General features: G+C 39.8%; 1 protein-coding gene and 1 non-coding gene across 2 annotated transcripts; one reads left to right on the forward strand and one right to left on the reverse strand.

The window, feature by feature from the left end:
- Positions 1 to 244: 244 nt before the first annotated feature.
- LOC141607902 (protein FAR1-RELATED SEQUENCE 5-like) lies at positions 245 to 16,101 on the forward strand. The gene is made up of 4 exons (XM_074427251.1): positions 245 to 620; positions 13,551 to 14,482; positions 15,413 to 15,681; positions 15,849 to 16,101. The coding sequence occupies exons 1-4, from the start codon at positions 455 to 457 to the stop codon at positions 16,099 to 16,101; spliced, it is 1,620 nt and encodes a 539-aa protein (XP_074283352.1). The 5' UTR covers positions 245 to 454.
- LOC141610014 (small nucleolar RNA R71) lies at positions 4,249 to 4,355 on the reverse strand. The gene has a single exon (XR_012527910.1). It is a non-coding gene; the product is annotated as a small nucleolar RNA R71 (small nucleolar RNA).
- Positions 16,102 to 27,554: the final 11,453 nt, after the last annotated feature.

The following is a 27,554-nucleotide window of genomic DNA, read 5'->3' on the forward strand; positions in this document are numbered from 1 at the left end:
TGCAATATCATGATAAAAAAAAAAAATTTGTCTAAGTATATGTTAGAATAATCACAAATTCTTGTTTGTGACGGACGCTATCCGTAACAAACAAGAGACGGGGGCGAATAGGTACCGTATTGTGCAATGTGGGCCGGATAGTACTATTTAGTGGGTATGTTTATAATATATAATATTGGGGTATTATTGTAGTGGGGAACATGAAGTACCATTGCATTTAATGCCAATTTGCATGAATTACCACACCAAATCATTTTTACGTCAAAAAATTGCAGCCAAATCCTTCACCCATGCTGAAACTTTCTATCAACCCTAATCATCCTTCAAAATTGGCGATTTATCATACAAATCCTTCATAATCTTCATACTTTTCTCCCAATCCTCATAATCCTCATCAAATCTTCATACTTTTTTCACAATCATAATCATCAATTAAAATATTTCTCACAAAACCATGGCTATGGAGGGGAACTCGGAAATAATGGAGGATGATAATAATCAACACATTGTTGATTTTGAGACCGCTCATTCTGTTGAGACCGCTGATGGTAAAGCTGAGACCGCTGATGTATTATTTGATGGTAAAGACGATGATTTTTCGACGATGTTGATGAGCAAAGGTTTGTTTCTTATTTTGTTTTGATGACATTTTCTTGACGATATTTTGACAAATTTAGTCGCATAAATGTTAGTATGCAATGTTTGTGTTGTTGATGAGTATTTTTGAACGATTTGTGTTATATTATTAAAGGATTGTATTTATTAATTTGTTTTGTCATATTTGTCTTCATGAGATTTTAGGGCAATGTTATATGTTTCTTTTTCAGGGGATTTTAGGTCAATATTTAGATCAATATTGGTAGGTCAAATTGTTAATGAAGATGGGTCAATTTGTTAAGCTTGTGTTCATGAGATTTTAGGCATATTTTTGATGTGAAAGACATGCTTTTGATGTTGTATTAGTTGAAGCAGATGAAGATTAACAGTAGCTAACATTAAAGAAACTCATGCGTTTTCAACAGATTATCATTTCAGGTTATAGTGTGACCATCTTAGCATTGTGTTGTGACTTTAACCAAATCTAAAATTTTGGGTGCTCGTTATAGGTACTAATTTTTCATACATATATGTTAGCATTGTATAGTGTATACCGTTACCATTTTCTAGTTCAGTGTCGCCCTTTTAACCAAAAGTCATTCTTTTGTTTACCTTTTCATAGGTACTAATCTTTAATATATGTTACCATTGTGTATGTACACTGCCACCATTTTAGACTTCAGTGTTACCTTTTTAACCAAACCTAGTTAATTTGTTTATGTAATCAACAATATTAATCTTTTAACTGGAAATGGTGACATTATGGCTGAAGTTTACATTCTTAGTCACTGTTAAAATGTGACCATGATAGCAACGCTATGTAGACGTGATAGCTATTAATCGTTAAACTTTAAATCGTGACATTATGACTAAAGATGCTTACATTATGATTTTCTTTTAAAATGTGACCATGATAGTTATGATATGTAGACGTTTTAGTAAGAAAAGTGACAGCATGTTGTGCGTGTCTACAACTTTAAATGGTGACATTCTGTCTGAATATGGTTACCTTCTGATGTACTATTAAAATGTTACCATTATAGTAGTGATATGTAGTTGTTTTAGCATGAAATGTCATAGAATTTTTAAACTTTAAATGGTGACAGTATGACTAAAGTTGGTCACCTACTGATTTACTCTTAAAATGTGACCATGATAGTTCTGATACGTAGACGTTTTAGTAAGAAACTGATGCGACCATAATTGGCGCATATTTAGCCCCCGAATTACCATTGTTTTCATGCTTTTTAGTGCCTATTTGGGTCATTTCTTATCTTTAGTTCTTTGTTTTGCATATTCTTTGAGATTTTGATCCCTTGGTAGGAAAGGAGTAAGAATCTTGCATTTTCATGGCAAAACAAGGCTAAATTGATCATATTCAATGACCAAGCATCAAGGAGAGACAAGACTAGAAGGCCTTTGTACATAGCATAGTAGAAGAGCATTGTTGAGAAAAGGATCCTTGAGTCCCCAAGGAAATCCCCAAGGAATTCATGAAGAAAAGGGAAGAAAAAGAAGAAGGAAAGTGCTTGAACTACAATCCGAACGGATTGTAGAGAATCCGTCCGTCCTCGCCCGATCCGAGCGTCCTCACCAGAATCCGCTCGGATTGCCCATGCCCATCCGAGCGTCTTGTTCCTTGATCCGCTCGGATCGTCCATCCCAGATCCGGCCGTCCCGACTCCCGGCCGCACGGATCACGGACAAAGACGCTTTCGTTCTTCAAGCTACGAAATGGAGAAGCCCTTCTCTCGGATAATCCCGGAGGCTCCTTGCTCAACTTAAAAAGTGTAATTACTAGTTTAGCCCTTAGTTAACCCTAATGCATCCTCTCTAATTTTCACTATAAATACCCCATTAGTCTAATTAGAGGAGTATGTTCTTCTTATCAATAATTAGAGTAGTTAATATCAATCAAATCTCTCTTCAATATTGTAATCAAATATTAATCAAGTTTTAATCCAAGTTTTAGTTCTTTAATCTCTCTCTTGTTCTTACTTTATTTTGGGTAATTGAAGATTATTTGGGCTATTATTGGGAGATTGACAACCTCTCAATCTAGGATTCAAGTACTTCTATTATTCTTGCTTTATTATTGGAATCATTAGTAGGTATAATCTCTTAATCCCTTTTTAATTATTGCTAATTACTTTCATTTATTCATCATGTTTCATTATATTAGTATGATTGACAACCTTCCTAGCATGATCAATATGATAATGAGTGAGTAGTCTCTTAGCTAGGGTTTAATGGGTGATTAGGGGAAACCAACATGGGGAATGATTCATGCTTAAATTAATATGCTTTCATATCTTATTTGCTTGCTTGTTTTGATCTTAATACATGCACATGTTATATTTGATGAAATGCTAAGCCTATGAATCCTTGCATTTACTATCATCTTCTATCCTTTCAACTTGACTTGTAAGACATAACCCAACTCGAGTCTTGTTAGACCATGCATGTGTTAAGTAGGGAAGATTAAGTCGACTTGTAGGTGTTGTACAATCCAAGAGATTCGGCTCCGGACCCAAACTTTCCTAGGATTGTAAGATATAACCCAACTCAATCCATCACAACAATAATTGCTTGCTTATAATTTGAGAACATGTTTGTATGATCATATCCCATGATTCCCCTATGAACCCATGACACCCTAGTGCTTTTAATCAATTGTTTACACCCTCATTTCATTTACCTTGTTAGTTTATTTTCATTGCTATTTTAGTTTAGTAACCTTCTACATCAACCCAATTTGTGACACCCTTAGACACCACTAGTTACAATAGAATCTTCATTTCAATACCCGTCCCTTGGGATCCGACCTTTACTTGCCTCTTTACTAATTGTAGAGTTGTTTGTGAAGTATAAATTGTGTTTTGTATCGACCATTGACCAACGACCACATATGCTTAATTGTGAACACCAAATGGCTCCGATCAAAAATGGCGCCGTTGCCGGGGACGTTGTTTAATTGATTTAAGATTTCTTTTATTGTTTTTAGTTGTGTCTTTTTCACCTTGGGGAAGTAAAACTCCTCAAGGTTTGTTCTAATTGTTTTCTAGTTGTTTGATATTTTGCATGTCTAGAAGGTTACAAAGAGATTTGTTACCTTTTGATCGTGAAATCGAAAGAACCTTGACGAATAATAGGAGACTTGTTAGGAGGAATTTGGGAGGTGTTGGTGAAGTTGTTCAACCCACTAGTGAGTTTGTCAATCCTTTCGCAATAGAAGGAGAAGAAAACCCATTAAACAATACCACACAAAATCCACCTACAATGCCTAAATTCTCGTCACACTCTATACCCACCGAGGAGGATCTACCAAATGGTACTCCTACCCCACAACATCTTACCGGAAACTTTATTGCCAAGTCCGCCTTCATTCAACTAGTTGAGAGGAGCCAATTCGGGGGAATGCCTAGTGAGGACCCTCATTCTCATATGGAAACATTTTGTGATTATTGTGAAGCTATCTCTCAAACGGGCGTGACTCAAGACCAAATAAGATGGGTCTTATTTCCTTTTTCGTTAATCGGCACCGCAAAACAATGGTTGAAAGGCCTTGATAAGGCCACCCTTGGAATAGATTCTTGGAAGAAGCTAGCTCTAGCTTTCTACAAAAAATTCTACCCACCGGAAAAGACCAATATGCTAAGAGCTCAAATTACGGGTTTTAAGCAAAGGGATGAAGAATCTTTGTATGAAGCTTGGGAGCGGTTCAAAGGTATTTGTCGCTCATGTCCTCACCATGGACTTAGCGAATGGTTTTTAGTGCAACAATTTTGGAATGGTTTATATGAAGATTCAAGGAACATTCTCAATATGGGATCAAATGGAATGTTCACCGAAGTTGATGACAATCAAACATGGAACAAGATTGAGGAAATGGCGGTCCATAATTCGCAATATAGTAGGCCTCGCAAGGCTACTAGAGGAGGAAAGTATGAAGTGGACACCGTTACTCAATTGGGTGCTCAACTTAGTGCTCACATTGACACAATCAACTTGAAGTTTGAACAAGCTATGGCTAGACTTGAGGAAAGCTCAAAATCATCAAAGCATCATGTCAATGCCATGACGGCATCCTCATCAATCCCAAGCGGGATATGTGAGAATTGTGGAACCTTAGGTCATGACTCAAGTGAGTGTAGGGGAACAACCGAGCAAGTCAATGCTTTCCAAGCTTACAAAAGTGGTACCCCTTATTCAAATTTTTACAATGAAAACACCAAGTTCCATCCAAATCTCTCATACAAAAGCCAAAATGTCCAAAACCCTCAAACAACATACACTCCACCACCCATGAGAAATCAAAATCAAAGACCCTTTTTCAATCAAAACCAAGGTTACCAAAATCAAAACCCATACAATCACCACAATGACCAAAGTTTTGATGTCCAAAAAGCGGTCCTTCAAATGCAAAAGAATCAACAAGAATTTTTCACCCAAATGCAAAAAGATAGCCAAGCAAAAAACACCACCATCAACAACATTCTAGCTCACACCAAGATGTTGGAAACACAATTGACCCAACTAGCATCTTCGAGCTCACAAAGACAAAAGGGGCAATTACCACCTCAAGGTAATCCCCCTAGACATGAAACGGTTAGTGCCATTCACTTGAGAAGTGGTACAAGATATGAAGCACCGAAGGAGCAAGTTGAGGATGAAGTTGTGAGAGCTAGTGAGAATGAAGTTGTGGTGCAAGGTCCCAAGAAAGGGGAATCATCAAAAGAAGAAAGCTCAAAGAAAGATGAAGACAAAGCCAAAGAAAAGGAGCCCATTGTGATTAGACTTCCTTTTCCAAGTCGACAAGCCAAGCCTAAATTTGATGATCAACTTGGAAAGTTCATGGAAATTGTGAAGAACTTAGAAGTCTCAATTCCTTTCACGGAATTAATCAATCACGTTCCGGCCTATGCAAATTACATGAAAGATATCCTCACAAAGAAGAAGTCAATCCGGAAACTTGAGACTATCGCCTTCACCAAGGTGAGTAGTGCAATACTTCAAGGGAGTTCACCTCCAAAGTTAAAGGATCCGGGAAGCTTCTCAATACCGTGTACCATTGGCGACACAACGATCAACAAAGCCTTATGTGATCTAGGGGCTAGTGTGAGTGTCATGCCGTACTCGGTAAGTAAAAGGTTGGGAATGGGAGAGCTTAAATGTACCAATATCACTCTTCAAATGGCCGATAGATCGACGAAGACACCGCTAGGGATATGGGAAGATGTCCCCGTGCGAATTGGGAAGTTTTTCATCCCGGTGGACTTTGTCATTGTTGATATGGAGGAAGATTCCAACATTCCAATCATCTTAGGAAGACCTTTCCTACACACCGCGGGTGCGGTGATTGATGTGAAACATGGAGAGCTCACTCTAGAAGTGGGAGATGAAAGCATAACTTTTAATCTTGACAAGACCATGAGAGCTCCTCGTTTGCATGAGCCATGTTTCATGATTGATCATTATAGCCGGAAAGATGAGAAGAAGAAATCGGAACTCCAATGGAGGAAGAAAGTTGAAGATGTTCCATTCAAAGAGCAAGTGAATTGTGACAAGGAGAGCTTGCAAAGCTCATCAAAATCAACCAAGGAAGAAGATAATGGCCTCATTGGCCAAGAGAAGAAATTGGGAGAGTTGTCTCCATCCAAGCAAGAGATTTTCAATGATCAACTCAATGAAGTTTGTGGTCTTTGGGACGACGAATTTGAAGGGATCTTTAATCCCTACATTGGGCATGCCATCGATCATGATCAACAACAAGGGCCACGGTCTATTGAGGACCTCTACCATAACAATGAACAAGCTTTTAATTACTTCTTCGAGGTGTTGAGCAACATCAACAACACCTTGAACATGCCTCCTTGACATCTCATCAAGAATGAGAGTTTGGTGGAGTCCTCCCTAAACCACCACTTGTAAATATTTCTAACTCCCTAACTTACATTTAATTTTTGTATTGCATTTTTTGTCATTTTTGGATTTATTTTTACTTTGATCAAAATAATTGTCATGAAAAGAGAGAAGTGAGGGAGGGACTAATGATTTTAATTGATGTGTAGTGCTTTACCTTAGTGTGGGGATGGCAATTGCCTAGGCTATTCATGCCTTAGTAGTGCCCCCGCAATGAAGAACACAAGATTTGAAAGAAAGAAAGAAAGAATGATAAGGGAATGCGTTGGTGCACGGATGGAATCGAATCGGTGTACACAAGGACCAATCCGAGCGATTCCGAGAATCCGCCCGTCTACAGAGGATCCGAGCGTCCTGCTGAGAAGACGCCCGTCTTGGGCTGAGCTGAAAACTGCAAAATTCTTGACTGTTGAAGAATCCGAGCGGATTTCTGGAAAGACGCCCGTCTCACAGAATCCGTCCGTCTTGTGAACAATCCGTCCGTCTTGTGAACAATCCGTCCGTCTTGCAGCTGAAGAAAAACAAAGAAAAATCTCTGGACAAGAATCCGTCCGTCTTAAGCGAAATCCGCCCGTCTCATCCAAAAAGAATCCGAGCGGATTCCCCAGAATCCGCCCGTCTCTAGGCGGGATTTTTGAAAATTTGAAGCTGAAGAATCCGAGCGGATTGCGCCTAATCCGCACGGATTGTCCCTGCGTCCTAATATTTTCGAGTTCTTTAAATACCCACCCCACCTTCATTCATTCATTCATTCACTCATAAACACTACCCATAACATCAAAACCCTCATCCTCTCCATCTCAAAAACAAAAACCCTCAACAAAACTCACCAAAATCAAATCAAACCATCTTTCAAATAACAAATCAATCACTCCATCTTCATTAACAATCAAAACCAAGCACAAAATCTTCACCTTTGAATTGATTTTTGTTCTCATAAAGGCAAAGCCTTTCACTTTCAAAATCGATTTGGGCATTCTACAAATTGAAGATTTTTGATCTTTTTCTTGGTTAGCTCATCAAATGGCAAGAACAAAGGGAGCAACAAAAGCAAAGGCAAAGGCAACAAAGGCACCAAAGACTACAACTCTCTCTCAAAGGCAAAAAGCTCTACAAATGAAGAAGGCTTTGGCAATGGTGGTATCGACACCAAGCTTGGAAGTGCAACCACCTCAACAAATTCCTATGGAAGCATCACCCTCTACTCCGGTAATTAATCAACTCTTGCATTATCCGGAGGTAACATTCATTTCCGACTCCCATAGAAATACATTTGTCAAGTTTGCTATGAAACAAATTCAATCCACCAAATTCATATGCCAAGATGCTTTAGAGAAGTTGGGTGTTCTTGAACAAACAAGAGTCTTTTTCAATGCCATGGGTTTAAAGAAATTGTTTGATATGAAGGAAGTAACATACCCCTCCCTTGTCTTGGAATTCTTAAGTTCTTTAAAAGTGACAAAAGTTGAGAATAGGGAAAATATTGAGTTTCGTCTAGCTAACACTAGTAGACGCATTACCTTTCCGGAATTGGGTGAAATTTTGGGTCTTAGCGATGAACATAAATTTTATAAGCAATATGGGAAGTATGATCCCGAGCCTCTTTGGGAAACAATCTCCGGGAAGAAATTTGAAGATTTTAAAGCTTGTCGTGCTCTTTTGGTCCATCATCCGGGCATAAGAATATGGCACAAAGTTGTGGGAAATACCATAATTGCTAGGAAAGACACCAATCATTTCACGGGACTCGATTTTATTCTCCTTGAATCAACTTTGAATATTGGAAGAATTCACACCAAGCCTTACAATTATTTGAGGCTATTGGTTGATAGATGGCTCCATGTAGATAGTGGGAAGAAGGGTCAAACCGTTATTGTTAATGGCGGCCTTGTCACGGTCCTAGCCAAGCACTTTGATCCTAATTTCAATAAGGATAGCAAGTACAAGGCTAAGGATGGTGGCCATCTTATTGATATGTCCACCTTGATTAACAAGTTTAAGTGGGTTGTTCACAATTCCCTTGATACCAAGTATGGGTGGCTTACAAGTGAGGCTCGATCATTCACTTTACCCGCAAAGATTTGCCGTCTTAGTGTCCACCGGACCAACTATTTGCTTCCCCTATCCGAAGAAGCCGAGTACATCATTCAACAACAAAAGGGTGATCATGAAACTCCCTCCTCTTCCATTGTTATACCACCTTACCCCTATGATTATGAAGAGTTCAAACCACAAGGAGTTGAAATTGGGAAAGACTATGTAACTCTTCTTATGCAAGCCATGTACAAGCAAGCTTATGAAGATCGGAAGAATGCTTATTTGGCTCAATATCCTCCCCTCCTACATCTAGCTAGGCAAGGACTCCTTGATCCATCTTGTCCTTTGCCCAGTTGGGCGGATAGAGAAGCCTTGTTTCCGGGTGCATCTAGGGACGTGGTGGAAGACAATGAGGTTGTTGGAAATGATGAGGAGATTGATGATAATATTGAGGAAGAAGCAAGTGGAGATGAAGAAAGAGATGGTGAAGATAATGATGAGGAAGATGATGGTGAAGAAAGCAAAGAAGAAAGTGCCAAGGAAAGTGGCAATGTGACCACTTCTCATGAGGGAAGTGGTGATGATAGTAGCATGATGGAAGACTAGCCTTGGAGACTCCTACTCTCCCACGGTTTGTCTATATCTCTTTGTATTTTATTTCATTTTGATCATTGTTGGTTTAGTCCTAGCAACATCAAAGGACTCACACCTCGGTTCCTTTGAGGTGTTCTTTATTGTTCCCACTTTTGTAAAATCCAAAATGACAATCTAGTTTCATGCATAGCATAGCATGTGCATGAACTCCCCCATGCTTTGACATTAGCAATAGTGTCTTACTTGGTTTGGGGAAGTTAATGCATACGCAACGGGAGGTAATTTAAATTATCCTCTCCGTCATAACAAAAACCATGCATCATGTAGTATAGCTTAGTGTAGAATTGCATTTAGTATAGAAATCATGCATCATTCCTTGCATAATTTCCATCATTTTGGCCATTGAGGACAATGCCCATATTAGTGTGGGGATGGGAATTCTAACACTTAACTTTTATTCAAAAATCATAAAAATTTGAAAATTTGAAAAACCAAAAACAAGTTCATTTCCTTTGTATATATTGTCTTGTATATATTGTGTTTGTTTCATCCTTGTTCACTTTGATTGACTACGCCACATCCGAGACATGAGGATATTGAAGGCCGCATGGTATGATCTTTCCAATCTCCTTTTTCCTCTTTATGTTAATGACTATGTGGCTTTATTTTGATTGATGCGGTATAACAATGTGAACTTAGGATTGCATTTAGTTTATTTGGCATATTAGTTGGTAGAATCATATGCATTAGGATGTGTATATGCTAGTTGCATCATGGCATGTAGTTTGCATGTTAGAAAAATTTTGTGAAACCGTCTACTTGGGAAGCTTGACAAGTGTACATAGGCCCTAGTAAATGCTTTTTGTTCTTAAGACTTTGCTTGTTAGAATACTTGTAAAACACCCTAGGATGTGTCATGCTAGTATCCTTTGACCCATGGATTAAGGCCTAGTCAAGAGTACCTTGTGGTGTGATAACTCCTTGGCTACCGTTTATTCCAAGGTGACCCTTGAAACCATGCATACTTCTATCATTCATCCATGTTCTACCACATTTTTGTCATTAAAGGGAATGGGCACAAAAAGAAATCAATTTGAGTTCAACGAAATGAAAAGTGAAAGAAAGTTTGCAAAATGCATCAAATGAAAAGAGGAGCAAAAATAAAACTCCTAAAGCTTCAAATACAAGGCACCCTCGTTACTAATTGGGGTGACTTTGAAAATGTTCAAAAAGAAATGCAAAAAGTTGTCAAGTATTGAAATGCCAAAAATCAAAAAGAATGGCAAAGAAAGTGTTCTCAAAAAGTCAAATGCCACAAGAAATTGGGGGGAAAAACAAAAACAAAAGCAAACTCCCAAATGAAACTCAAATTTTATTGATCCCTTTATCCATCGTATCCATTTTTGTGCATGGTAGAGAGGGGACGACCCTTCCTCTTGTCTAGGCAAGAGGGGGAATTCCGCGATCCTCCAGTGTTTCTAACACCATAGGGAGTCTACTCTTGACAAAAGCATTTAACGATTGAGGACAAAGGTACCCTAGCTTGACACCTTTTGGAGGTGATTTATTGGTATCCTTCTAGGCTTAGTAGTTTGAACAAATTGCATCTATGAAGGATTGTGTACCCTTGAATTGCTTCCCTTGTAGATAATTTCCGCCACTTAGATGAGGAAAGTGGCTATTCTTTTTGTAGATGCATCCATTATGTGTTTTTGTGTGCTTAATGTTTGGATGTGTCGCCATTTTGGCAAGACCCACCTTGCCTTGCACGAAGGCATCCTACCTCATGGTTGTCTTGTTGTGAGTTGAAGGGGCGGAGTGAGACCCGCTAATTGTCTCATATCGGCTATTATTATTAGGTTAGGTTAGTATTGGTCCTAGTCTTTGTCACCTCTTTACTCGGGACGAGCAAAGGTTCGGTTTGGGGATATTTGATGCGACCATAATTGGCGCATATTTAGCCCCCGAATTACCATTGTTTTCATGCTTTTTAGTGCCTATTTGGGTCATTTCTTATCTTTAGTTCTTTGTTTTGCATATTCTTTGAGATTTTGATCCCTTGGTAGGAAAGGAGTAAGAATCTTGCATTTTCATGGCAAAACAAGGCTAAATTGATCATATTCAATGACCAAGCATCAAGGAGAGAAAAGACTAGAAGGCCTTTGTACATAGCATAGTAGAAGAGCATTGTTGAGAAAAGGATCCTTGAGTCCCCAAGGAAATCCCCAAGGAATTCATGAAGAAAAGGGAAGAAAAAGAAGAAGGAAAGCTGCTGAACTACAATCCGAACGGATTGTAGAGAATCCGTCCGTCCTCGCCAGTCCGAGCGTCCTCACCAGGAATCCGCTCGGATTGCCCATGCCCAGTCCGAGCGTCTTGTTCCTTGATCCGCTCGGATCGTCCATCCCAGATCCGGCCGTCCCGACTCCCGGCCCGCACGGATCACAAAGACGAAACGTTTCGTTCTTCAAGCTACGAAATGGAGAAGCCCTTCTCTCGGATAATCCCGGAGGCTCCTTGCTCAACTTAAAAAGTGTAATTACTAGTTTAGCCCTTAGTTAACCCTAATGCATCCTCTCTAATTTTCACTATAAATACCCCATTAGTCTAATTAGAGGAGTATGTTCTTCTTATCAATAATTAGAGTAGTTAATATCAATCAAATCTCTCTTCAATATTGTAATCAAATATTAATCAAGTTTTAATCCAAGTTTTAGTTCTTTAATCTCTCTCTTGTTCTTACTTTATTTTGGGTAATTGAAGATTATTTGGGCTATTATTGGGAGATTGACAACCTCTCAATCTAGGATTCAAGTACTTCTATTATTCTTGCTTTATTATTGGAATCATTAGTAGGTATAATCTCTTAATCCCTTTTTAATTATTGCTAATTACTTTCATTTATTCATCATGTTTCATTATATTAGTATGATTGACAACCTTCCTAGCATGATCAATATGATAATGAGTGAGTAGTCTCTTAGCTAGGGTTTAATGGGTGATTAGGGAAACCAACATGGGGAATGATTCATGCTTAAATTAATATGCTTTCATATCTTATTTGCTTGCTTGTTTTGATCTTAATACATGCACATGTTATATTTGATGAAATGCTAAGCCTATGAATCCTTGCATTTACTATCATCTTCTATCCTTTCAACTTGACTTGTAAGACATAACCCAACTCGAGTCTTGTTAGACCATGCATGTGTTAAGTAGGGAAGATTAAGTCGACTTGTAGGTGTTGTACAATCCAAGAGATTCGGCTCCGGGACCCAAACTTTCCTAGGATTGTAAGATATAACCCAACTCAATCCATCACAACAATAATTGCTTGCTTATAATTTGAGAACATGTTTGTATGATCATATCCCATGATTCCCCTATGAACCCATGACACCCTAGTGCTTTTAATCAATTGTTTACACCCTCATTTCATTTACCTTGTTAGTTTATTTTCATTGCTATTTTAGTTTAGTAACCTTCTACATCAACCCAATTTGTGACACCCTTAGACACCACTAGTTACAATAGAATCTTCATTTCAATACCCGTCCCTTGGGATCCGACCTTTACTTGCCTCTTTACTAATTGTAGAGTTGTTTGTGAAGTATAAATTGTGTTTTGTATCGACCATTGACCAACGACCACATATGCTTAATTGTGAACACCAAATGGCTCCGATCAGAAACGCGACAACATGTTGCTTAATCTTTTAACTGGAAATGGTGACAGTATGGCTGAAGGTGGTTACATTCTTAGTCATTGTTAAAATGTGACCATGATAGCAACGCTATGTAGACGTTATAGCTATTCATCGTTAAACTTTAAATGGTGACATTCGGACTAAAGCTGCTTACATTCTGATTTTCTTTTAAAATGTGACCATGATAGTTATGATATGTAGACGTTTTAGTAAGAAAACTGACAGCATGTTGTGCGTGTCTACAACTTTAAATGGTGACATTCTGTCTGAATATGGTTACCTTCTGATGTACTATTAAAATGTTACCATTATATTTGTCATATGTAGTCGTTTTAGTATGAAATGTCACAAAATTTTTAAACTTTAAATGGTGACAGTATGACTAACGTTGGTTACATTCTGATTTACTCTTAAAATGTGACCATGATATTTATGATATGTAGACGTTTTAGTAAGAAACGTGACAGCATGTTGCATGTGTTTACAACTTAAAATGGTGACATTCTGTCTGAATATGATTACCTTCTTATGTACTATTAAAATGTGACCATTATATGTGTGATATGTAGTGGTTTTAGTCTGAAATGTCACCGCATGTTGTGTGTTAAAAAACTTTAAATGGTTACATTCTCAGTAAAGGTGTTTACAATTAAGTGTTGCCCTTTTAACCAATGTTTAATATATTTTGTCATAGGTACTGATCTATCAGGTTGTTTAGTTGGAATAAAAGCTAGAAAATGGGAACACATCTACAGCTTGTATAAGAAACATTCGCAACTGAAGGGATTTAGTATCAAGAAATCAACATCTCGTAGGGCCGACGTGAAAGACAGGCCGCTGATTGAGAGATACTTCAGGTGCTCTTGCGCAGGTGTACATGGGAACGGGAGTAAAGTCAGTTCTTGCAATGTGAGGAATGCAACAATTACTCGCTGTAAATGCGAAGCCTTTGTTAGGACACAAGTAAATAATGATGGATTATGGGAGGTAGTTCAGGATGTGGCTGAACATAATCACCCTTTCACACCCGTCCAGTGGCAGCATCATCATAGGTCGGAGCGCAAGATCACAGAAGCAGAGGGTGAGGTAATAAAGGCAATGACTGAAGCGCATGTTCCTCCTTCAGTCCAATTCAGGGTTGCTGCGGCAGGTGCTGGGGGTGATGCGTTTGTTGGCCTTACAAAGCGAGACCATATTAATTATGTCAACAGATTGAAGATGAAATCAATTGAAGGTGGCGATGCAGCCACATTGATCAACCTCATGACTAGTAGGCAAGCGGAGGAGCCGGGGTTCTTTTTCCGTGTTCAGTTTGACGAAAAAAGAAGATTAAGTAACCTATTCTGGCTGGATGCGATAATGAGAGAGGACTATTTGTTGTACGGAGATGTTAAAATATTTGACACGACGTATCGCACCAATAGGTACAATCTCATTTGTGGAGTCTTTGTTGGTATTAACAACCATTGGTCGAATGTCATGTTTGGTTATGCTTTCCTGTCGAACGAGAGGGAAGAATCATTCGAATGGTTGTTCAATGTATTCAACGAAGCCATGGGTGAGGATGTTCGTCCCGTCTCTATCTTTACTGACCAAGACCAAGCAATAGCAAACGCTATTGAAACGGTATGACTGATTTTTTACTAATATGGTTACACTGTGTCAAATTATCTTTTGTCACCATGTTTCAGCACAAATACGACCATCTTGGTCAACACTAACATAAGTTAACATGGTTACATTGCCATATTTTTGAATATGTTACCATCTGTTTGGATACGAACATAAGTTGATATGGTAACATTGCGTGCTATTTTCTCATGTCACCACATTCTTCAATAAATGTGACCATCTTAGTTTGTAGCAACATACACTAATATGGTAACATTGTGTGCTATTTTCTCATGTCACCACATTATTCCATAAATGTGACCATCTTAGTTTGTAGCAACATACACTAATATTGTAACACTGCGTGCTATTTTCTCATGTCACCACATTCCTCTTAAATGTGACCATCTTAGTTTATATGTCACCATAGATCAGCATGTGTCTAATTCTTTTAACGTTAAACTGGTGACATGTTTATCCACAAACGAGACACCATCTATGTCAGTGGCACATTCAACAAAACGCCATATCTCATTTCGGGAAGTTAAAGGGTGATCGTCCGTTCTAGAACCTATTCAACAAATACCTTCATGGTTGCTACAGTAAAACTGAATTTGAGGAGACTTGGCATAAAATGTTGACAGAATATGGGTTAGTCAACCATTCATGGTTTAAGAGATTGTACAAACATAGAGCTAAATGGAGCACTGCCTTGAACAATGAATTCTTTTCAGCCGGGATTTTATCGTCCCAAAGGAGTGAGAGCACAAACCATGCGATGGGCTTCCAAGCTTCGAAGACCACTTCCGTCACTGAATTCTTCGGGATATTTGAAAACACGGTGAAAAATGGCGAGGGGAGGAAGAGCGTAAAGAATTCAACGGCATACGATCTACACCATCTTCTGTGTACCCTCTAGTGGACTTGTTACTGCATGCATCTCAGGTTTACACATTGGAAATGTTTCAAGTCTTTGAGAAAGAGTTCGCACTTGTCATGGGTACTCGTGCTGTTATCCTTCCTATTGATGACCCTGAGGTGTTGTTGTATCGTGTTTCCCCTGGGAGCCACGACGAGGACGACCACCACGTGACTTATGATTGCAAGAACAACCTAACAGAATGTACGTGCCGAAACTTCCAGGTTAAGGGTATGCTTTGTAGTCACATCATCCGTGTCCTCCACATGCATTCTGTTGTCGAGATACCGGACAGGTACATACTACGTAGATGGACCAAATTTTCAAAGACTACAGTGTGGGAGAGGCTCCTCCCAAGCGACATACGCAGAAGTGCCGCTCATGACACCATCAATTGGCGTCGTTCAATGTTGCGGCTATGAACTACCTCATCACTAAATGTAAGAATGTATTTGATGCAAGAGCTGTTGTGGATAAGCTGTTTATTAAAGCGAATGAGAAGGTGGAATTGTTGCTTTCTAAGCTTAATATGGAGGAAGATCAACCAACCGTAGATGTGTCCGTGCCTCCGATTCTTGACCCCGTACGTTGTACGACAAAAGGGTCAAAGTCAACGAAAAAAAGGAACATGGGGACGAGGAAGAAGGCCAGGAAAGGGTCTGATGTTGGTGCAGGGGAGAGTACTATGTACGTCGCTATGCCGCGTCCGATATGATATATCATCTACGCCTCAATCCGGAGTGTGTTTGTACTAATGTGGACGAAACCGGTAAATGTCACCAAGGCAGTGGCGTAATGTGGCCATGTTTGATTGTATGTTTTTACTGTTTAAATGCCTGTTATTTGGGTGCACTTCGAACCTGATTGAGGCAGATTTCTGTAAACATTCTGATTTGCTTATTTTGCTGTTTAAATGTTTGTTTATTTTGCTCCACATGTGATCATTGTTGTCATTGTTTGATCAATATGTTACCCTTTTAACAAACAAATTTACACATAAATGAAATATCAGTACCTATGACGATAATAAGTTCTGGTTAAAAGGGTAACAATGAACTCTAAAATGGTCACATTATAAAATTGAATATCAGCACCTAAAATGGAATATCATTTACACATAAATGAAATATCAGTACCTATAATGTTTTTTTACACTACACAAACTCTATAAAATGGTCACATTATACACAATGCCAACAAACATAATGCCATATGTTACCATTTTCAACTAAGGTAAAAGGGTCACATTATACCTTAACATGATAACATCTGTGCTTTATAACATATTCAGATGGTGACCACTGAATATCATTTACACATATGTTATAAAGCATAGATGTGTCGTCATTTTAAGGTATAATGTGACCCTTTTACCTTAGTTAAAAATGGTAACATATGGCATTATGATTGTTGGCATTGTGTATAATGTGACCATTTTATAGAGTTTGTGTAGTGTAATCAGTACCTATAATGTTTTTTTACACAAGTTTGTACACATATGTTATAAAACACAGATGTTATCATTTTAAGGTATAATGTGACCCTTTTACCTTACCTAAAAATGGTAACATATGGCATTATGATTGTTGGCATTGTGTATAATGTGACCATTTTATAGAGTTTGTGTAGTGTAATCAATACCTATAATGTTTTTTTACACAAGTTTTTAGTTTTGTTGAAAAATGTACCTATTTTTAGTTTTGTTGAAGGTTATAAAAACACAAGTTTTTGCAACATAACTACTCATCATAGTTTCCTATAACTGTCTTTATGGATAGTTTCAACTTCAACATAACATGATAACACCTGCTTAATAAAATTGGGACATATTTCAATCTCTTCAAAATGTAACTACATTACTATTAATAATGTCACCACATGAGTCTTAACATGTCATAGCATAGGTAGTTCAGAAGTTGCTTACAAAACAAGGACTATTTCACAGTCCCCGAAGCACAAAAAGTGTAGTCCCAAAATAATACATCATTAACAGAACGAAAAACTAGAAAGTCTTAATTATTAAAAACCGACAGTTACATTAACAGAATGTGACCCCACTTCATTTCTTTTTACCGCCAGGCTTTGGTACTGGACGGTTCGGGACACGGCTGACATCCTTAGCGCTATTGTTAACCAGACCTCCTTGTGGACGATCTTTAGCATGAGTGTACCTGAGCTCGTACGAGCGGGCTGGAACCTGTGTTCCAATGTCCTCTATCCCCAAGTCAAACGAGGGTGGGAGAACCACGTTCTCCAAAGCCTGGTCCACCCGATCAAGCATGGCAATGAAGTCAGCATAGAATACGGGGTCGCTATCCAATTTCTGCGTCAAGGTCTTTTCCGCTTCACCCGCTGCTTCACCATCTTCGACCTGCTGTTCCTGCACCTGCTGAGACAGTGGAGGATCCGCCACCATTTCTGCTGCCACTTCACGATGTAAGCGCGAAATTAACCTCTGGTTCCTCTTTGTCTGGTACCATTTCAGTACTCGCGCCTGCACATGTACAAATATGATGTAACAACCTGAATACACCAATATAAGGTTCAACATACCTACCATGCTCACATTTTGACAATGAATCAGAATGCAACCAACTTTAGTCAGAATGTCATCATTTTAAATTTCCAACAAACACCTACATATCACAGCTATTATGGTAACATGTCAACAGTCCATAGGAATGTCAGTAAATTTAGTCACTTTGTGACCATTTTGAGTTTTAAACACATAGAACAATGGCACATTTTGACAATTTATACACACAACATTCTGTACTAAAAGAAACTACATATCACAACGACCATTGGCACATTTTAACAGTCAATCATAATGTAACCATCATAAGTCAGAATGTAACCATTTTAAACAGGTACCTACAGACAACTTTCTCCCCCATTTCATACTACAACACCTACATATCTGACCAATGATGGTCACATGCTCACAGTCCATAAGAATGGTTACATTCCTTATCATAATGTCACCCTTTACTGTATTAAACAAACAGAACATGTTGTCACATTTTATACTAAAACAACTACATATCACAACTACCAGGGTCACATTTTGAAATTAAATCAGAATGTAACCATCTTAAGTAAGAATGTGACCATTTATAGTTTTAAACACACACTACCTATCGTCACATTTCATACTATAACACCTATATATCACATTAATGATGGCAACATGTTAATAGTCCATAATAATGTAACCATGGTTTGTCAAAATGTCACCCTTTATAGTTAAAAAACACACAGAACCTGCTGTGCCATTTCATTCTAACACAACTACATATGACTTGTACCATGGTCATATCTTCAAAGTTAATCATAATGTAACCATCTAAGATCATAATGTCACCATTTTAATTTTAACCAAAATGATAATACAACTTCTACATATCACAACTATACGGGTCATATTTCATAAGTAAACCAGAATGGGACCAACTTTAACCAAAATGTGACCATTTTATAGATTTCAAGACATAACATGCTGTCAAATTTCAGACTGCAACAAAGTAACAATTGTCTTCACATATCATAACAGTATAAATTGAAGTGGTAGGACTTACGTCATTATACAAACGGCGGAGATCCTCATCAGAAGGAAGGTCATCTGGTAGTGTGAAATACACAGTCCTACATCCCTTGTCCTCGGCAGTCGTACTTTTCTCGGCCGGACGAGCTTCCTCCTGCCTGATATCTTCCCCTTCATGATCAACCCTTTCAACCGGAAGTCTGTAGAATGGTTTTTCCAGATGAAGGAATATAGGATACGTGTTCAGGTCCCACACCCTTATTCTGAAGCCCCTATGGATGGTGTAAGCTTTGCACTCCTCTTTAACTCGCTTCTTCACTTCCTCATACGGCCAATGTTGTATCAAGGGCAGTGTTCTGGCCTCAGGCTCACCCTTCCAAATCTGTCGGTGAAAGTAGACTAACTGAAAGAACATTAAGAAGCCCCCAATGCTTTTGGAATCGTTCTCTTTTCATGATTCAACAAAATGGTCAAACCGATCCAGTACGTAAGAGCACCAGTCTATCTTTTGTATGGCAGCAACATCCTCCACTGCCCCAATCAACCTAGTGTCAACACGATTGTGAACGGTTGGGGTCAAGAACGATCCTATTGCAAACAACACAAACATTTTCTTAAAATCTGATCCACCTTCCACCAATTGCAACATCTCACCCCTAACCTTGTCCAACTGTATTTTTTCTTCGGTAAAGCACCGAACCTCTCTCTCCATCCGTGCAATAGCTCTTTATCGTTAGTAACAGTAGGCACATCCTCACCCCTACACGGTAACATAAAGACATCATGTTTACTGATTGAGAAATGAACAAACCTATTGAATAACATCAGCCTAGTGTGCGTATCGTAATGCTCCAACAACCAATCAACATGGTATGAATAAACTTAGACGCCTTCACCTCCAGAAGACCTCCGAACCCAATATCTTCCACATCTTTCCTCTGAGCCGACGATAAATGCTCTATGACATAGTGTAGGGACGCTGGTGATCCATGTCCCTCGACCCCTTCAATTTCCTATGATCGGACACAAACAATTAGTCGTTAAAGAAAAACTATAACATGGGTAACATGAAGTTAAGATGGTAACATGAAGTTAAGATGGTCAACATACGTCCCTTCCTTTCTCTGTCGTTTCTTTTTCTGAACCACTGCCCCCTCGGGTAACTTTCTCTTCGATCCCTGCCCAACCTCCACCTCCTTCGAGCTTTCGACAACAGTTGCTACTTTGAGAGGATCTGCTTAAACAAGATGGTCACATTTGTAAACTTCAAAAATATGTCACCATACTGCCTAGTTATGTTACCATTTTAGCATGTGAATCTCACTAAAACAAACATACATATCACATGTAAGATGGTCACCACATAACATATTAAAGATGTAACCATTTTTGAATAATAATGTAACCATTTTAGAATGTGTACTATAATGCAAGATGGTCATTGTAATACCCGGGATATTTAAGGACCTTGTTGACTGACTATGTTGACCAAGACCGACCTTGGGGAGGAATGGGGGAAGGACCAGACTTACAACACGTATTTTATAGGATGACTTACTCGACCTAGCAGAGGCTACTCGGCCGAGTATCCTCAATACTCGACCGAGTAGAGCCTACTCGGCCGAGTACTCTGGTACTCGACCGAGTATGGCTGCTGTTGACGCGTTAATATAAAACGCAAGTTCGCGAGATTTATTTCATTTCCCATTTCCTCGACAGTTCCTCTTTCTCTAACCCTAGCCTTCCACCCTTTCCTATCACCCATTCCTACACACTCTCTCATGAGTATAGGCTAAACCTTCACCATGGGAAGGACGTGATTCACTTAGGAAGGATGGCATGCGTGGTTGTCGTCTGTGTCGCCGTCGATGCGTGTATTAGGTAAGTTTCTGCCTTGTGCTTCTTTTGGGTAGTTCGTTGAGGATAGTTGTGTAATAGGAATGGTTATCGTTGTAGGATGCATACTGGAGTCCTGCTTGGCTGTTATAGATATCTCTCATAGTTGTGACGAGGTAGGTTTTCCTACTCAATACCGTTAATTGATTGTGGTTGTTATTGTTTCATATCTATTGTTATCTCCTGATCATCGGTGTTTGAGTGCTGTGGTGACGGTGTTGGTGTGGTCGTGTTGTGATGGTTGTGGTATTGTGACAGCTGTGATGCTGGGTGTGTGATTGCGGTGGAGTCACTTGCGGGAGTGGCTTCACACCCTAGTTCACCCTCCGTGGAACCCGCCACGGGAGGGGATGTGCACATTAAGGGACAGGGATTGTTAGTCGCTCGTTGATGAGCTGGACTAGGTGGGATAGGCTGCGATCACCCACTGGCGGCGAGGATTACCTGTTGCGATGGGTAATCTGGCAGGGCTACACACTTCGGTGTGTAGTCGGTTACTGTGCGAGATCGGGAGGCTGGGTTAGAGGATGATCAGTTGATTACATTGTTTATCTGATTTTACTTTTGATTAGTCGGTACTGACCCCGTGTTGTTTTGTGGTATCTGCTATGATCCATTTGGGGATGGTGAGTAGGTGGCTTAGCAGGTACTGTTGATTGTGGCTGCTAGGATTGGAGGGATCGAGTTATCACGCTAGCAGTCTAGAAGTGCTATGTCATGAGTTGTTGTAGTCTTTAGTTTTAGTGTAAAGAGTTGGTAATGAGTTGTGTTGTATAAGGTGCATTAACATTTTATAAATGTTCTTTTATTGTCTGATTTGATCTACTTCCTCGGGGAACCGAGATGGTGACACCGTCATACACTGGAATGGTCCTTGGTAAGGCGTTCTGGTGTGCGGAGGTGTTACAAAGTGGTATCAGAGCCAGGTTTTTGGAACCTAAACCAATGAATCTAATGAATGTAGGGTGTCAATTAAAATGAACCTGGTGTATGTGCGTTGGGTGCCCCAGCCGATGCTAGATTTTGGGTGAGAAGGCGCCCTCATTTCAAAATCATGGCCCCATCGAACTTAAGCCAGACACGGGAATAAGGGTAGTTAGTAAGAGTCGTTGGTTGCTTAGTGGTGGTCGTTGTTTGCATTGTGGGTGAATATCCGTATACTACCCTTTAAATTTAGGACTATAACGTAAATTTAAACATGTGATTATAGTCATAAAACATAAATACAATAGAAATGATAAGGAACAAGAAATAACCTCGGGTCCTTATGATGCACGGCGTAAAGAACAGAAATCAAACGAGATTCCCTCCTAATTGTTGCACCCAAGACTTGTCCGAGATATGCCCTTGGCTAGATGGTGTTCTCCGATTGCCTTGCAATATTGGGAGAACTGATGTGAGGTTTTCGAGATGTGAGATCTAGGTTTCAGAGAGAAACTGTCTCCAAAACCCTAAAATTTTTACAAATGTTTTTTTTTTTATCAGGTCCGAAGGGAGGAGAAACCCTCCCTTTTGTTCCCTCTCACTCGGCCGGCCATGGGCTACCTAGGGAAGTGGGCTTCCACTTCCTTTTAGTCTTGGCTCATGGTCTGGTTCGCAAAATCGCTAAAATGTATATGACGGGTTTATATTATAAACTGTTATCGGTTATCGGAAATTAAGGCATCAGCTAATAATACGGGTTAGCTGAATTATTAATACGTGTCCGACAAAACAGTATTGTATAATTATATTCAATACACATTTAATTAAATATAAAACGCTTATATTTAATTTTACGAATTAACTGGTTAATTCGCCTTAGCCCATGATATTTAATCTGTATTAAATATAATATCTCAACATCACATATTTGACTAATTACTAGTCAAATAACTCGGACTAACTGGTTAGTCAATATTGGCATCTACATGACAGTATTTTCATACCGTCACATCTCTCGAATGTATCCTATAGGTGTGACTTTTAGGGACCAGTTGATCACCGCCATCTGTATGACAATAACGTCAAACTTATCTAGCAAGCCAACCGTTATTGATAAACGTGGATCAACTGATAATAATACCAAAGTATGCCCTTTGATCCTTTTAGAGGTTTATAAGTCCTTGCACTAACTGTTAAGGACACCAACCCCAACAAGCTCCCACTTGTCCGTACAAGTGTATGTGCAATGACGTTATCCGCACTAACTGGAGGACACAAGCTCCAACAAACTCCCACTTGTCCGTACAAGTGTATGTGCGATAACCGATTCTCATATTCATTTAAAATTTCTCCCACTCAATGTAAAACAATTTGCGATCCGGATCCACAAAGGTCGTATTTTACAATCGATCCAGTATCATGAGTGGTTTCCCGACTAGAGAGTAACTTAACCGATAAAACGAATCCGTATCCGAGCATGGCCATGCATTTCGATTCTGACTCCTCGAGTGGCCCTGAGAAATATCGAGTACCTGATAAAGGCTGAATATTTCCTTCAACTCGACTCCTTCCGATCTAAGCACAGCATGAAATGACCCAGAAAAAATCTACTTGGCCCCCTGTTACGGATGACCGTGAGAAAGAAACCAAAGTCACCCAAAATCTGCCGTAGTCTCAAGAGACAGTCGATAGTCAAAAGAATCGACTCTTAGGATCACCATGGAAGTCCTATCCACGACCGGGCAACGAATGTTATAAAACATTTAGGACTCCACGTCGATGTCACAATGGTGTCCTACGAGATATCCGTATAACTCGCCTCTGTGATTGGTCAGTCAACCAGTTGACTTATGGCTCGTTGAACCCACCATCAACCAACGTCACAAAATAATTGCCAGAGTTATCAGCTCATGTGGGCAATTAAGGACTAAAAAGATATGATGTTTGTTCAGTTCACTTTGTGGTGTTCAAAATTGTCGTACAATTCCACATGAAAAACAAAATATATATATATAAAATATCAAAACGATGATGTCGTATAGAGTACAAGAGAGAATGAATCTGATCCATAAAAGAGTACTACAACTTAGGAACACGTTTAATTCCCATGGAATTTACGTGCCCTTCATGCTTATCTTGTCGTAATGCTTTAGTGAGAGGATCTGCTATGTTATCATCTATAGCAATCTTTTCTATCACTACTTCCTTTTGCTCCACGTAATCCCGGATTAGATGAGCTTTCCGTTGTACATGTCTAGACGCAACATAGTACTCGGACTCAGTCGTAGAATCTGCTGTAACACTTTGCTTGGAACTCTTCCACCGATCGTAGCGCCATTAAGAGTAAAAACGAATCCAGACTGAGATTTCGAGTCATCTCGATCCATAAGTCAATGCCCAATCTTTAGTCCTCCGTAGGTACTTAAGAATGTTCTTGACAGCCAACCAATGTGGTTCACCTGGTTGCTGTTGGAATCGACTTGTCATACTCAATGCATATGCCACGTCAAGACGTGTGCATATCATGGCATACATGATAGATCCTATTGCCGAAGCATAAGGAATCCGTGTCATGCGCTCTTTCTCTTCCGGTGTCTCTGGTGCCTGAGACTTGCTCAAATGCACCCCTGGAGACATAGGAAGGAACCCCTTCTTGGAGTTAGTCATCTTTGAATCTCTCTAGGACTTTGTCTATGTAAGACTCCCGATCGAGAGATAGCATCCTTCGTGATCTATCTCGATAGATACGGATGCCCAGAATTCTTTGTGCCTCTCCCAGATCTTTCATCTGGAAATGGTTTTTCAACCATACTTTCACCGAAGTTAAGAGAGGTATGTCATTCCCAATCAGGAGTATGTCGTCAACATACAATATTAGGAAGACGATCTTGCTCCCACTCGACTTGATATATAGACATGGTTCCTCGACCGATCGAGTAAATCCATTTTCTTTTATCACTTGGTCGAAGCGATGATTCCAACTCCGTGATGCTTGCTTAAGTCCATAAATGGAACGCTTAAGTTTGCATACTTTCTTAGGATGTACTGGATCGATGAAACCTTCGGGTTGTACCATGTACAACTCTTCCTCCAAAAAGCCGTTTAAGAAGGCGGTCTTCACGTCCATTTGCCAAATTTCATAGTCATGAAAAGCGGCAATCGCTAAGATAATCCGAATGGAACGCAAAGATAACTACGGGTGCAAAAATCTCATCGTAGTGCAAACCTGGCACTTGGGTGAAACCTTTAGCAACTAGTCGTGCTTTGTAGATATCTTGTTGACCTTCCACAGAATGCTTTATCTTGTAAAGCCATTTGCATTGAAGGGGACGAACCTTAGCCGGTAAGTCAACAAGATCCCACACGTTGTTCTCATACATAGAGTCCATCTCGGATTTCATGGCCTCAAGCCATAGTTTCGAGTCGAATCGGTCACGGCACCTTTATAGGTTGCGGGTTCACTACTCGTTAAGAGTAGAACGTCATCTATGTCATGTTCCTCGACCATACCAATGTATCTGTCCGGAGGAATAGAGACTCTTCCCGACCTCCTAGGTTCCTCAGGAATATTCACCGCAGCCGGGATTGAAGGAACAGGTTCCTCCAATGGTTGCTCGGTGTTTGGTTCTGGAATCTCCGACAGGTCGAAGGTTCTATCACTCTTTGCATTCTTGAGAAATTCCTTCTCTAAGAATGTCGCACTAGCCGCAACAAAAAAACACGTTGTTCGGTTGGCGAATAGAAGTAATGACCACGTGATCCTTTAGGATAACCTATAAAGTATGTCTTGACCGATCGCGGGCCGAGCTTATCCTCGAGTCTCCACTTGACATAAGCCTCGCAGCCCCAAACCCGTATAAAGGACAAGTTAGGGACCGTTCCCTTCCATAGTTCATATGGAGTCTTGTCAACAGACTTTAGACGGACTTGATTAAGTATTAGAGCGGTGACAATAGAGCATAACCCCATAATGAATCAGGTAAAACCGTGTGACTCATCATGGATCGAACCATATCAAGTAGTGTTCGATTTCTCCGTTCGGACACACCATTCAATTGAGGTGTTCCAGGTGGAGTTAACTGTAGGGCAATCCCACAGTCCTTTAGGTGTTGATCAAACTCGTGAGAAAGATACTCGCCACCACGATCCGAACGCAGTGTTTTTATCTTTCTACCTAATAGGTTCTGTACCCTATTTCGGTATTCCTTGAATTTCTCAAAGGATTCACTTTTGTGCTTCATTAAGTAGACATAGCCATATCTACTCAAATCGTCCGTGAAAGTGATGAAATACCTATAGCCTTCTCGTGCGGTGATTGACATAGGACCACATACATCCGTGTGTATGAGTCCTAATAGGTCAGCAGCGCGCATTCCAACACCTTTGAAGGAAATACGAGTCATCTTGCCGATGAGACATGATTCACACGTGCCAAATGATTGAAAATCAAAGGCCGAGATAGCTCCATGTTTGATGAGCTGTTTTACGCGTTTCTCATTAATGTGTCCCATACGGCAGTGCCATAGATATGTTTGATCTTTGTCACCAACCTTTAACTTTTTATTCATTACGTGTAATATTTCCGAGGTCTGATCTAAAACATAAATTCCGTTCATGGAGACTGCCTTGCCGTAAATCATATCGTGTAATGAGAAAATGCAAGAATTATTTTCTATTACAAATGAAAAACCAAGTTTGTCAAGCGCGAAAACGAAATAATGTTTTTTCGAAAGACTAGGAACATAATAGCGATCAAATAAAGACAACTCAAATCCGCTAGGAAGCTGGATCACATATGTCCCCTTGGAGATGGCGGCTACTCTTGCTCCATTTCCAACACGCATGTCAACCTCACCCTTTACGAGAGGCTTGAGATTTCGGAGGCCCCGCACATGACTACACGAGATGAGAACCACAACCAAGATATCATGTACCCAAGTTCCGTAACTTGCGTGGTTAATCTCAATCATATGAATAAAAGTAGAAGGAGAAGACATACCAACAGGTTTAACGCGACCTGCTTTTATGTCCTCATGATAAACAGGACATGTACGCCTCCAATGCCCAATCTTGTGGCAATGATGGCATTCCATGTTTTCGGTGTTGCTCTTTGTCGCGCCTGATGAGTTACTTGCCTCACCAGGCCCACTCTTACCCGATCCCGACTTCTTAAACTTCGGTTTGCCTCTTTGCTAGGCCTGGCTGAACTTTGCCCTTACCCTTGCCCTTGTTTGACACAACGAGAACATCCTGTTTCATGCTCCCACTGAACTTCATGTCCTTCTCGGTCTGTACGAGGAGGGAGTGGAGTTCATGGGGAGTTTTCTTCAAATCATTCATATAGTAATTCGCTCTAAATTGCGAATAACCATCGTGGAGTGAGTGAAGTATGCGGTCAATAACAATGTTCTCGCTGATCTTACAATCAAAGGTCTCCAACTTCTCGACATTCTCAATCATGCTGAGAATGTGTGGGCTAACTGGTTGGCCCTTTCTCGAGTCTCGCATCAAAGAAGCGAGTGGTAAGCTCATAGGTCACGATTCTCGGTGCTTTTGAGAATTCCCTAGTGAGTGTAGTGAAAATCTTGTTTGCACTTTGAGCTATGAAGCGTTTATGCAAATTGGATTCCATTGCAAAAATAAGTACGTTCTTTACCGCACCCGCTTCCATGGCGAAATCGTTATACTTGTCGATTTCGTTAATTTCACCGTGGGGCCTGGGTTTGGTGGGATGGGCTCAATCGGATATTTGAGCTTCCCATCGCAATGGCAAAGATTCCGTAATGCCGCCTCCCGAGTCCGTG

Source organism: Silene latifolia, chromosome 10 (genome assembly GCF_048544455.1).
Source record: "Silene latifolia isolate original U9 population chromosome 10, ASM4854445v1, whole genome shotgun sequence".
Classification (NCBI taxonomy): domain Eukaryota; kingdom Viridiplantae; phylum Streptophyta; class Magnoliopsida; order Caryophyllales; family Caryophyllaceae; genus Silene; species Silene latifolia.

Coding starts and splice junctions, on each gene's coding strand:
- LOC141607902 (XM_074427251.1), top strand. CDS start 455: ATGGCTATGGAGGGGAACTCGGAAATAATGGAGGATGATAATAATCAA. Junction 14,483..15,412: donor TAGCAAACGCTATTGAAACG/GTATGACTGATT, acceptor CATGCATCTCAG/GTTTACACATTGGAAATGTT. Junction 15,682..15,848: donor GTTGTCGAGATACCGGACAG/GTACATACTACG, acceptor ATTTGATGCAAG/AGCTGTTGTGGATAAGCTGT.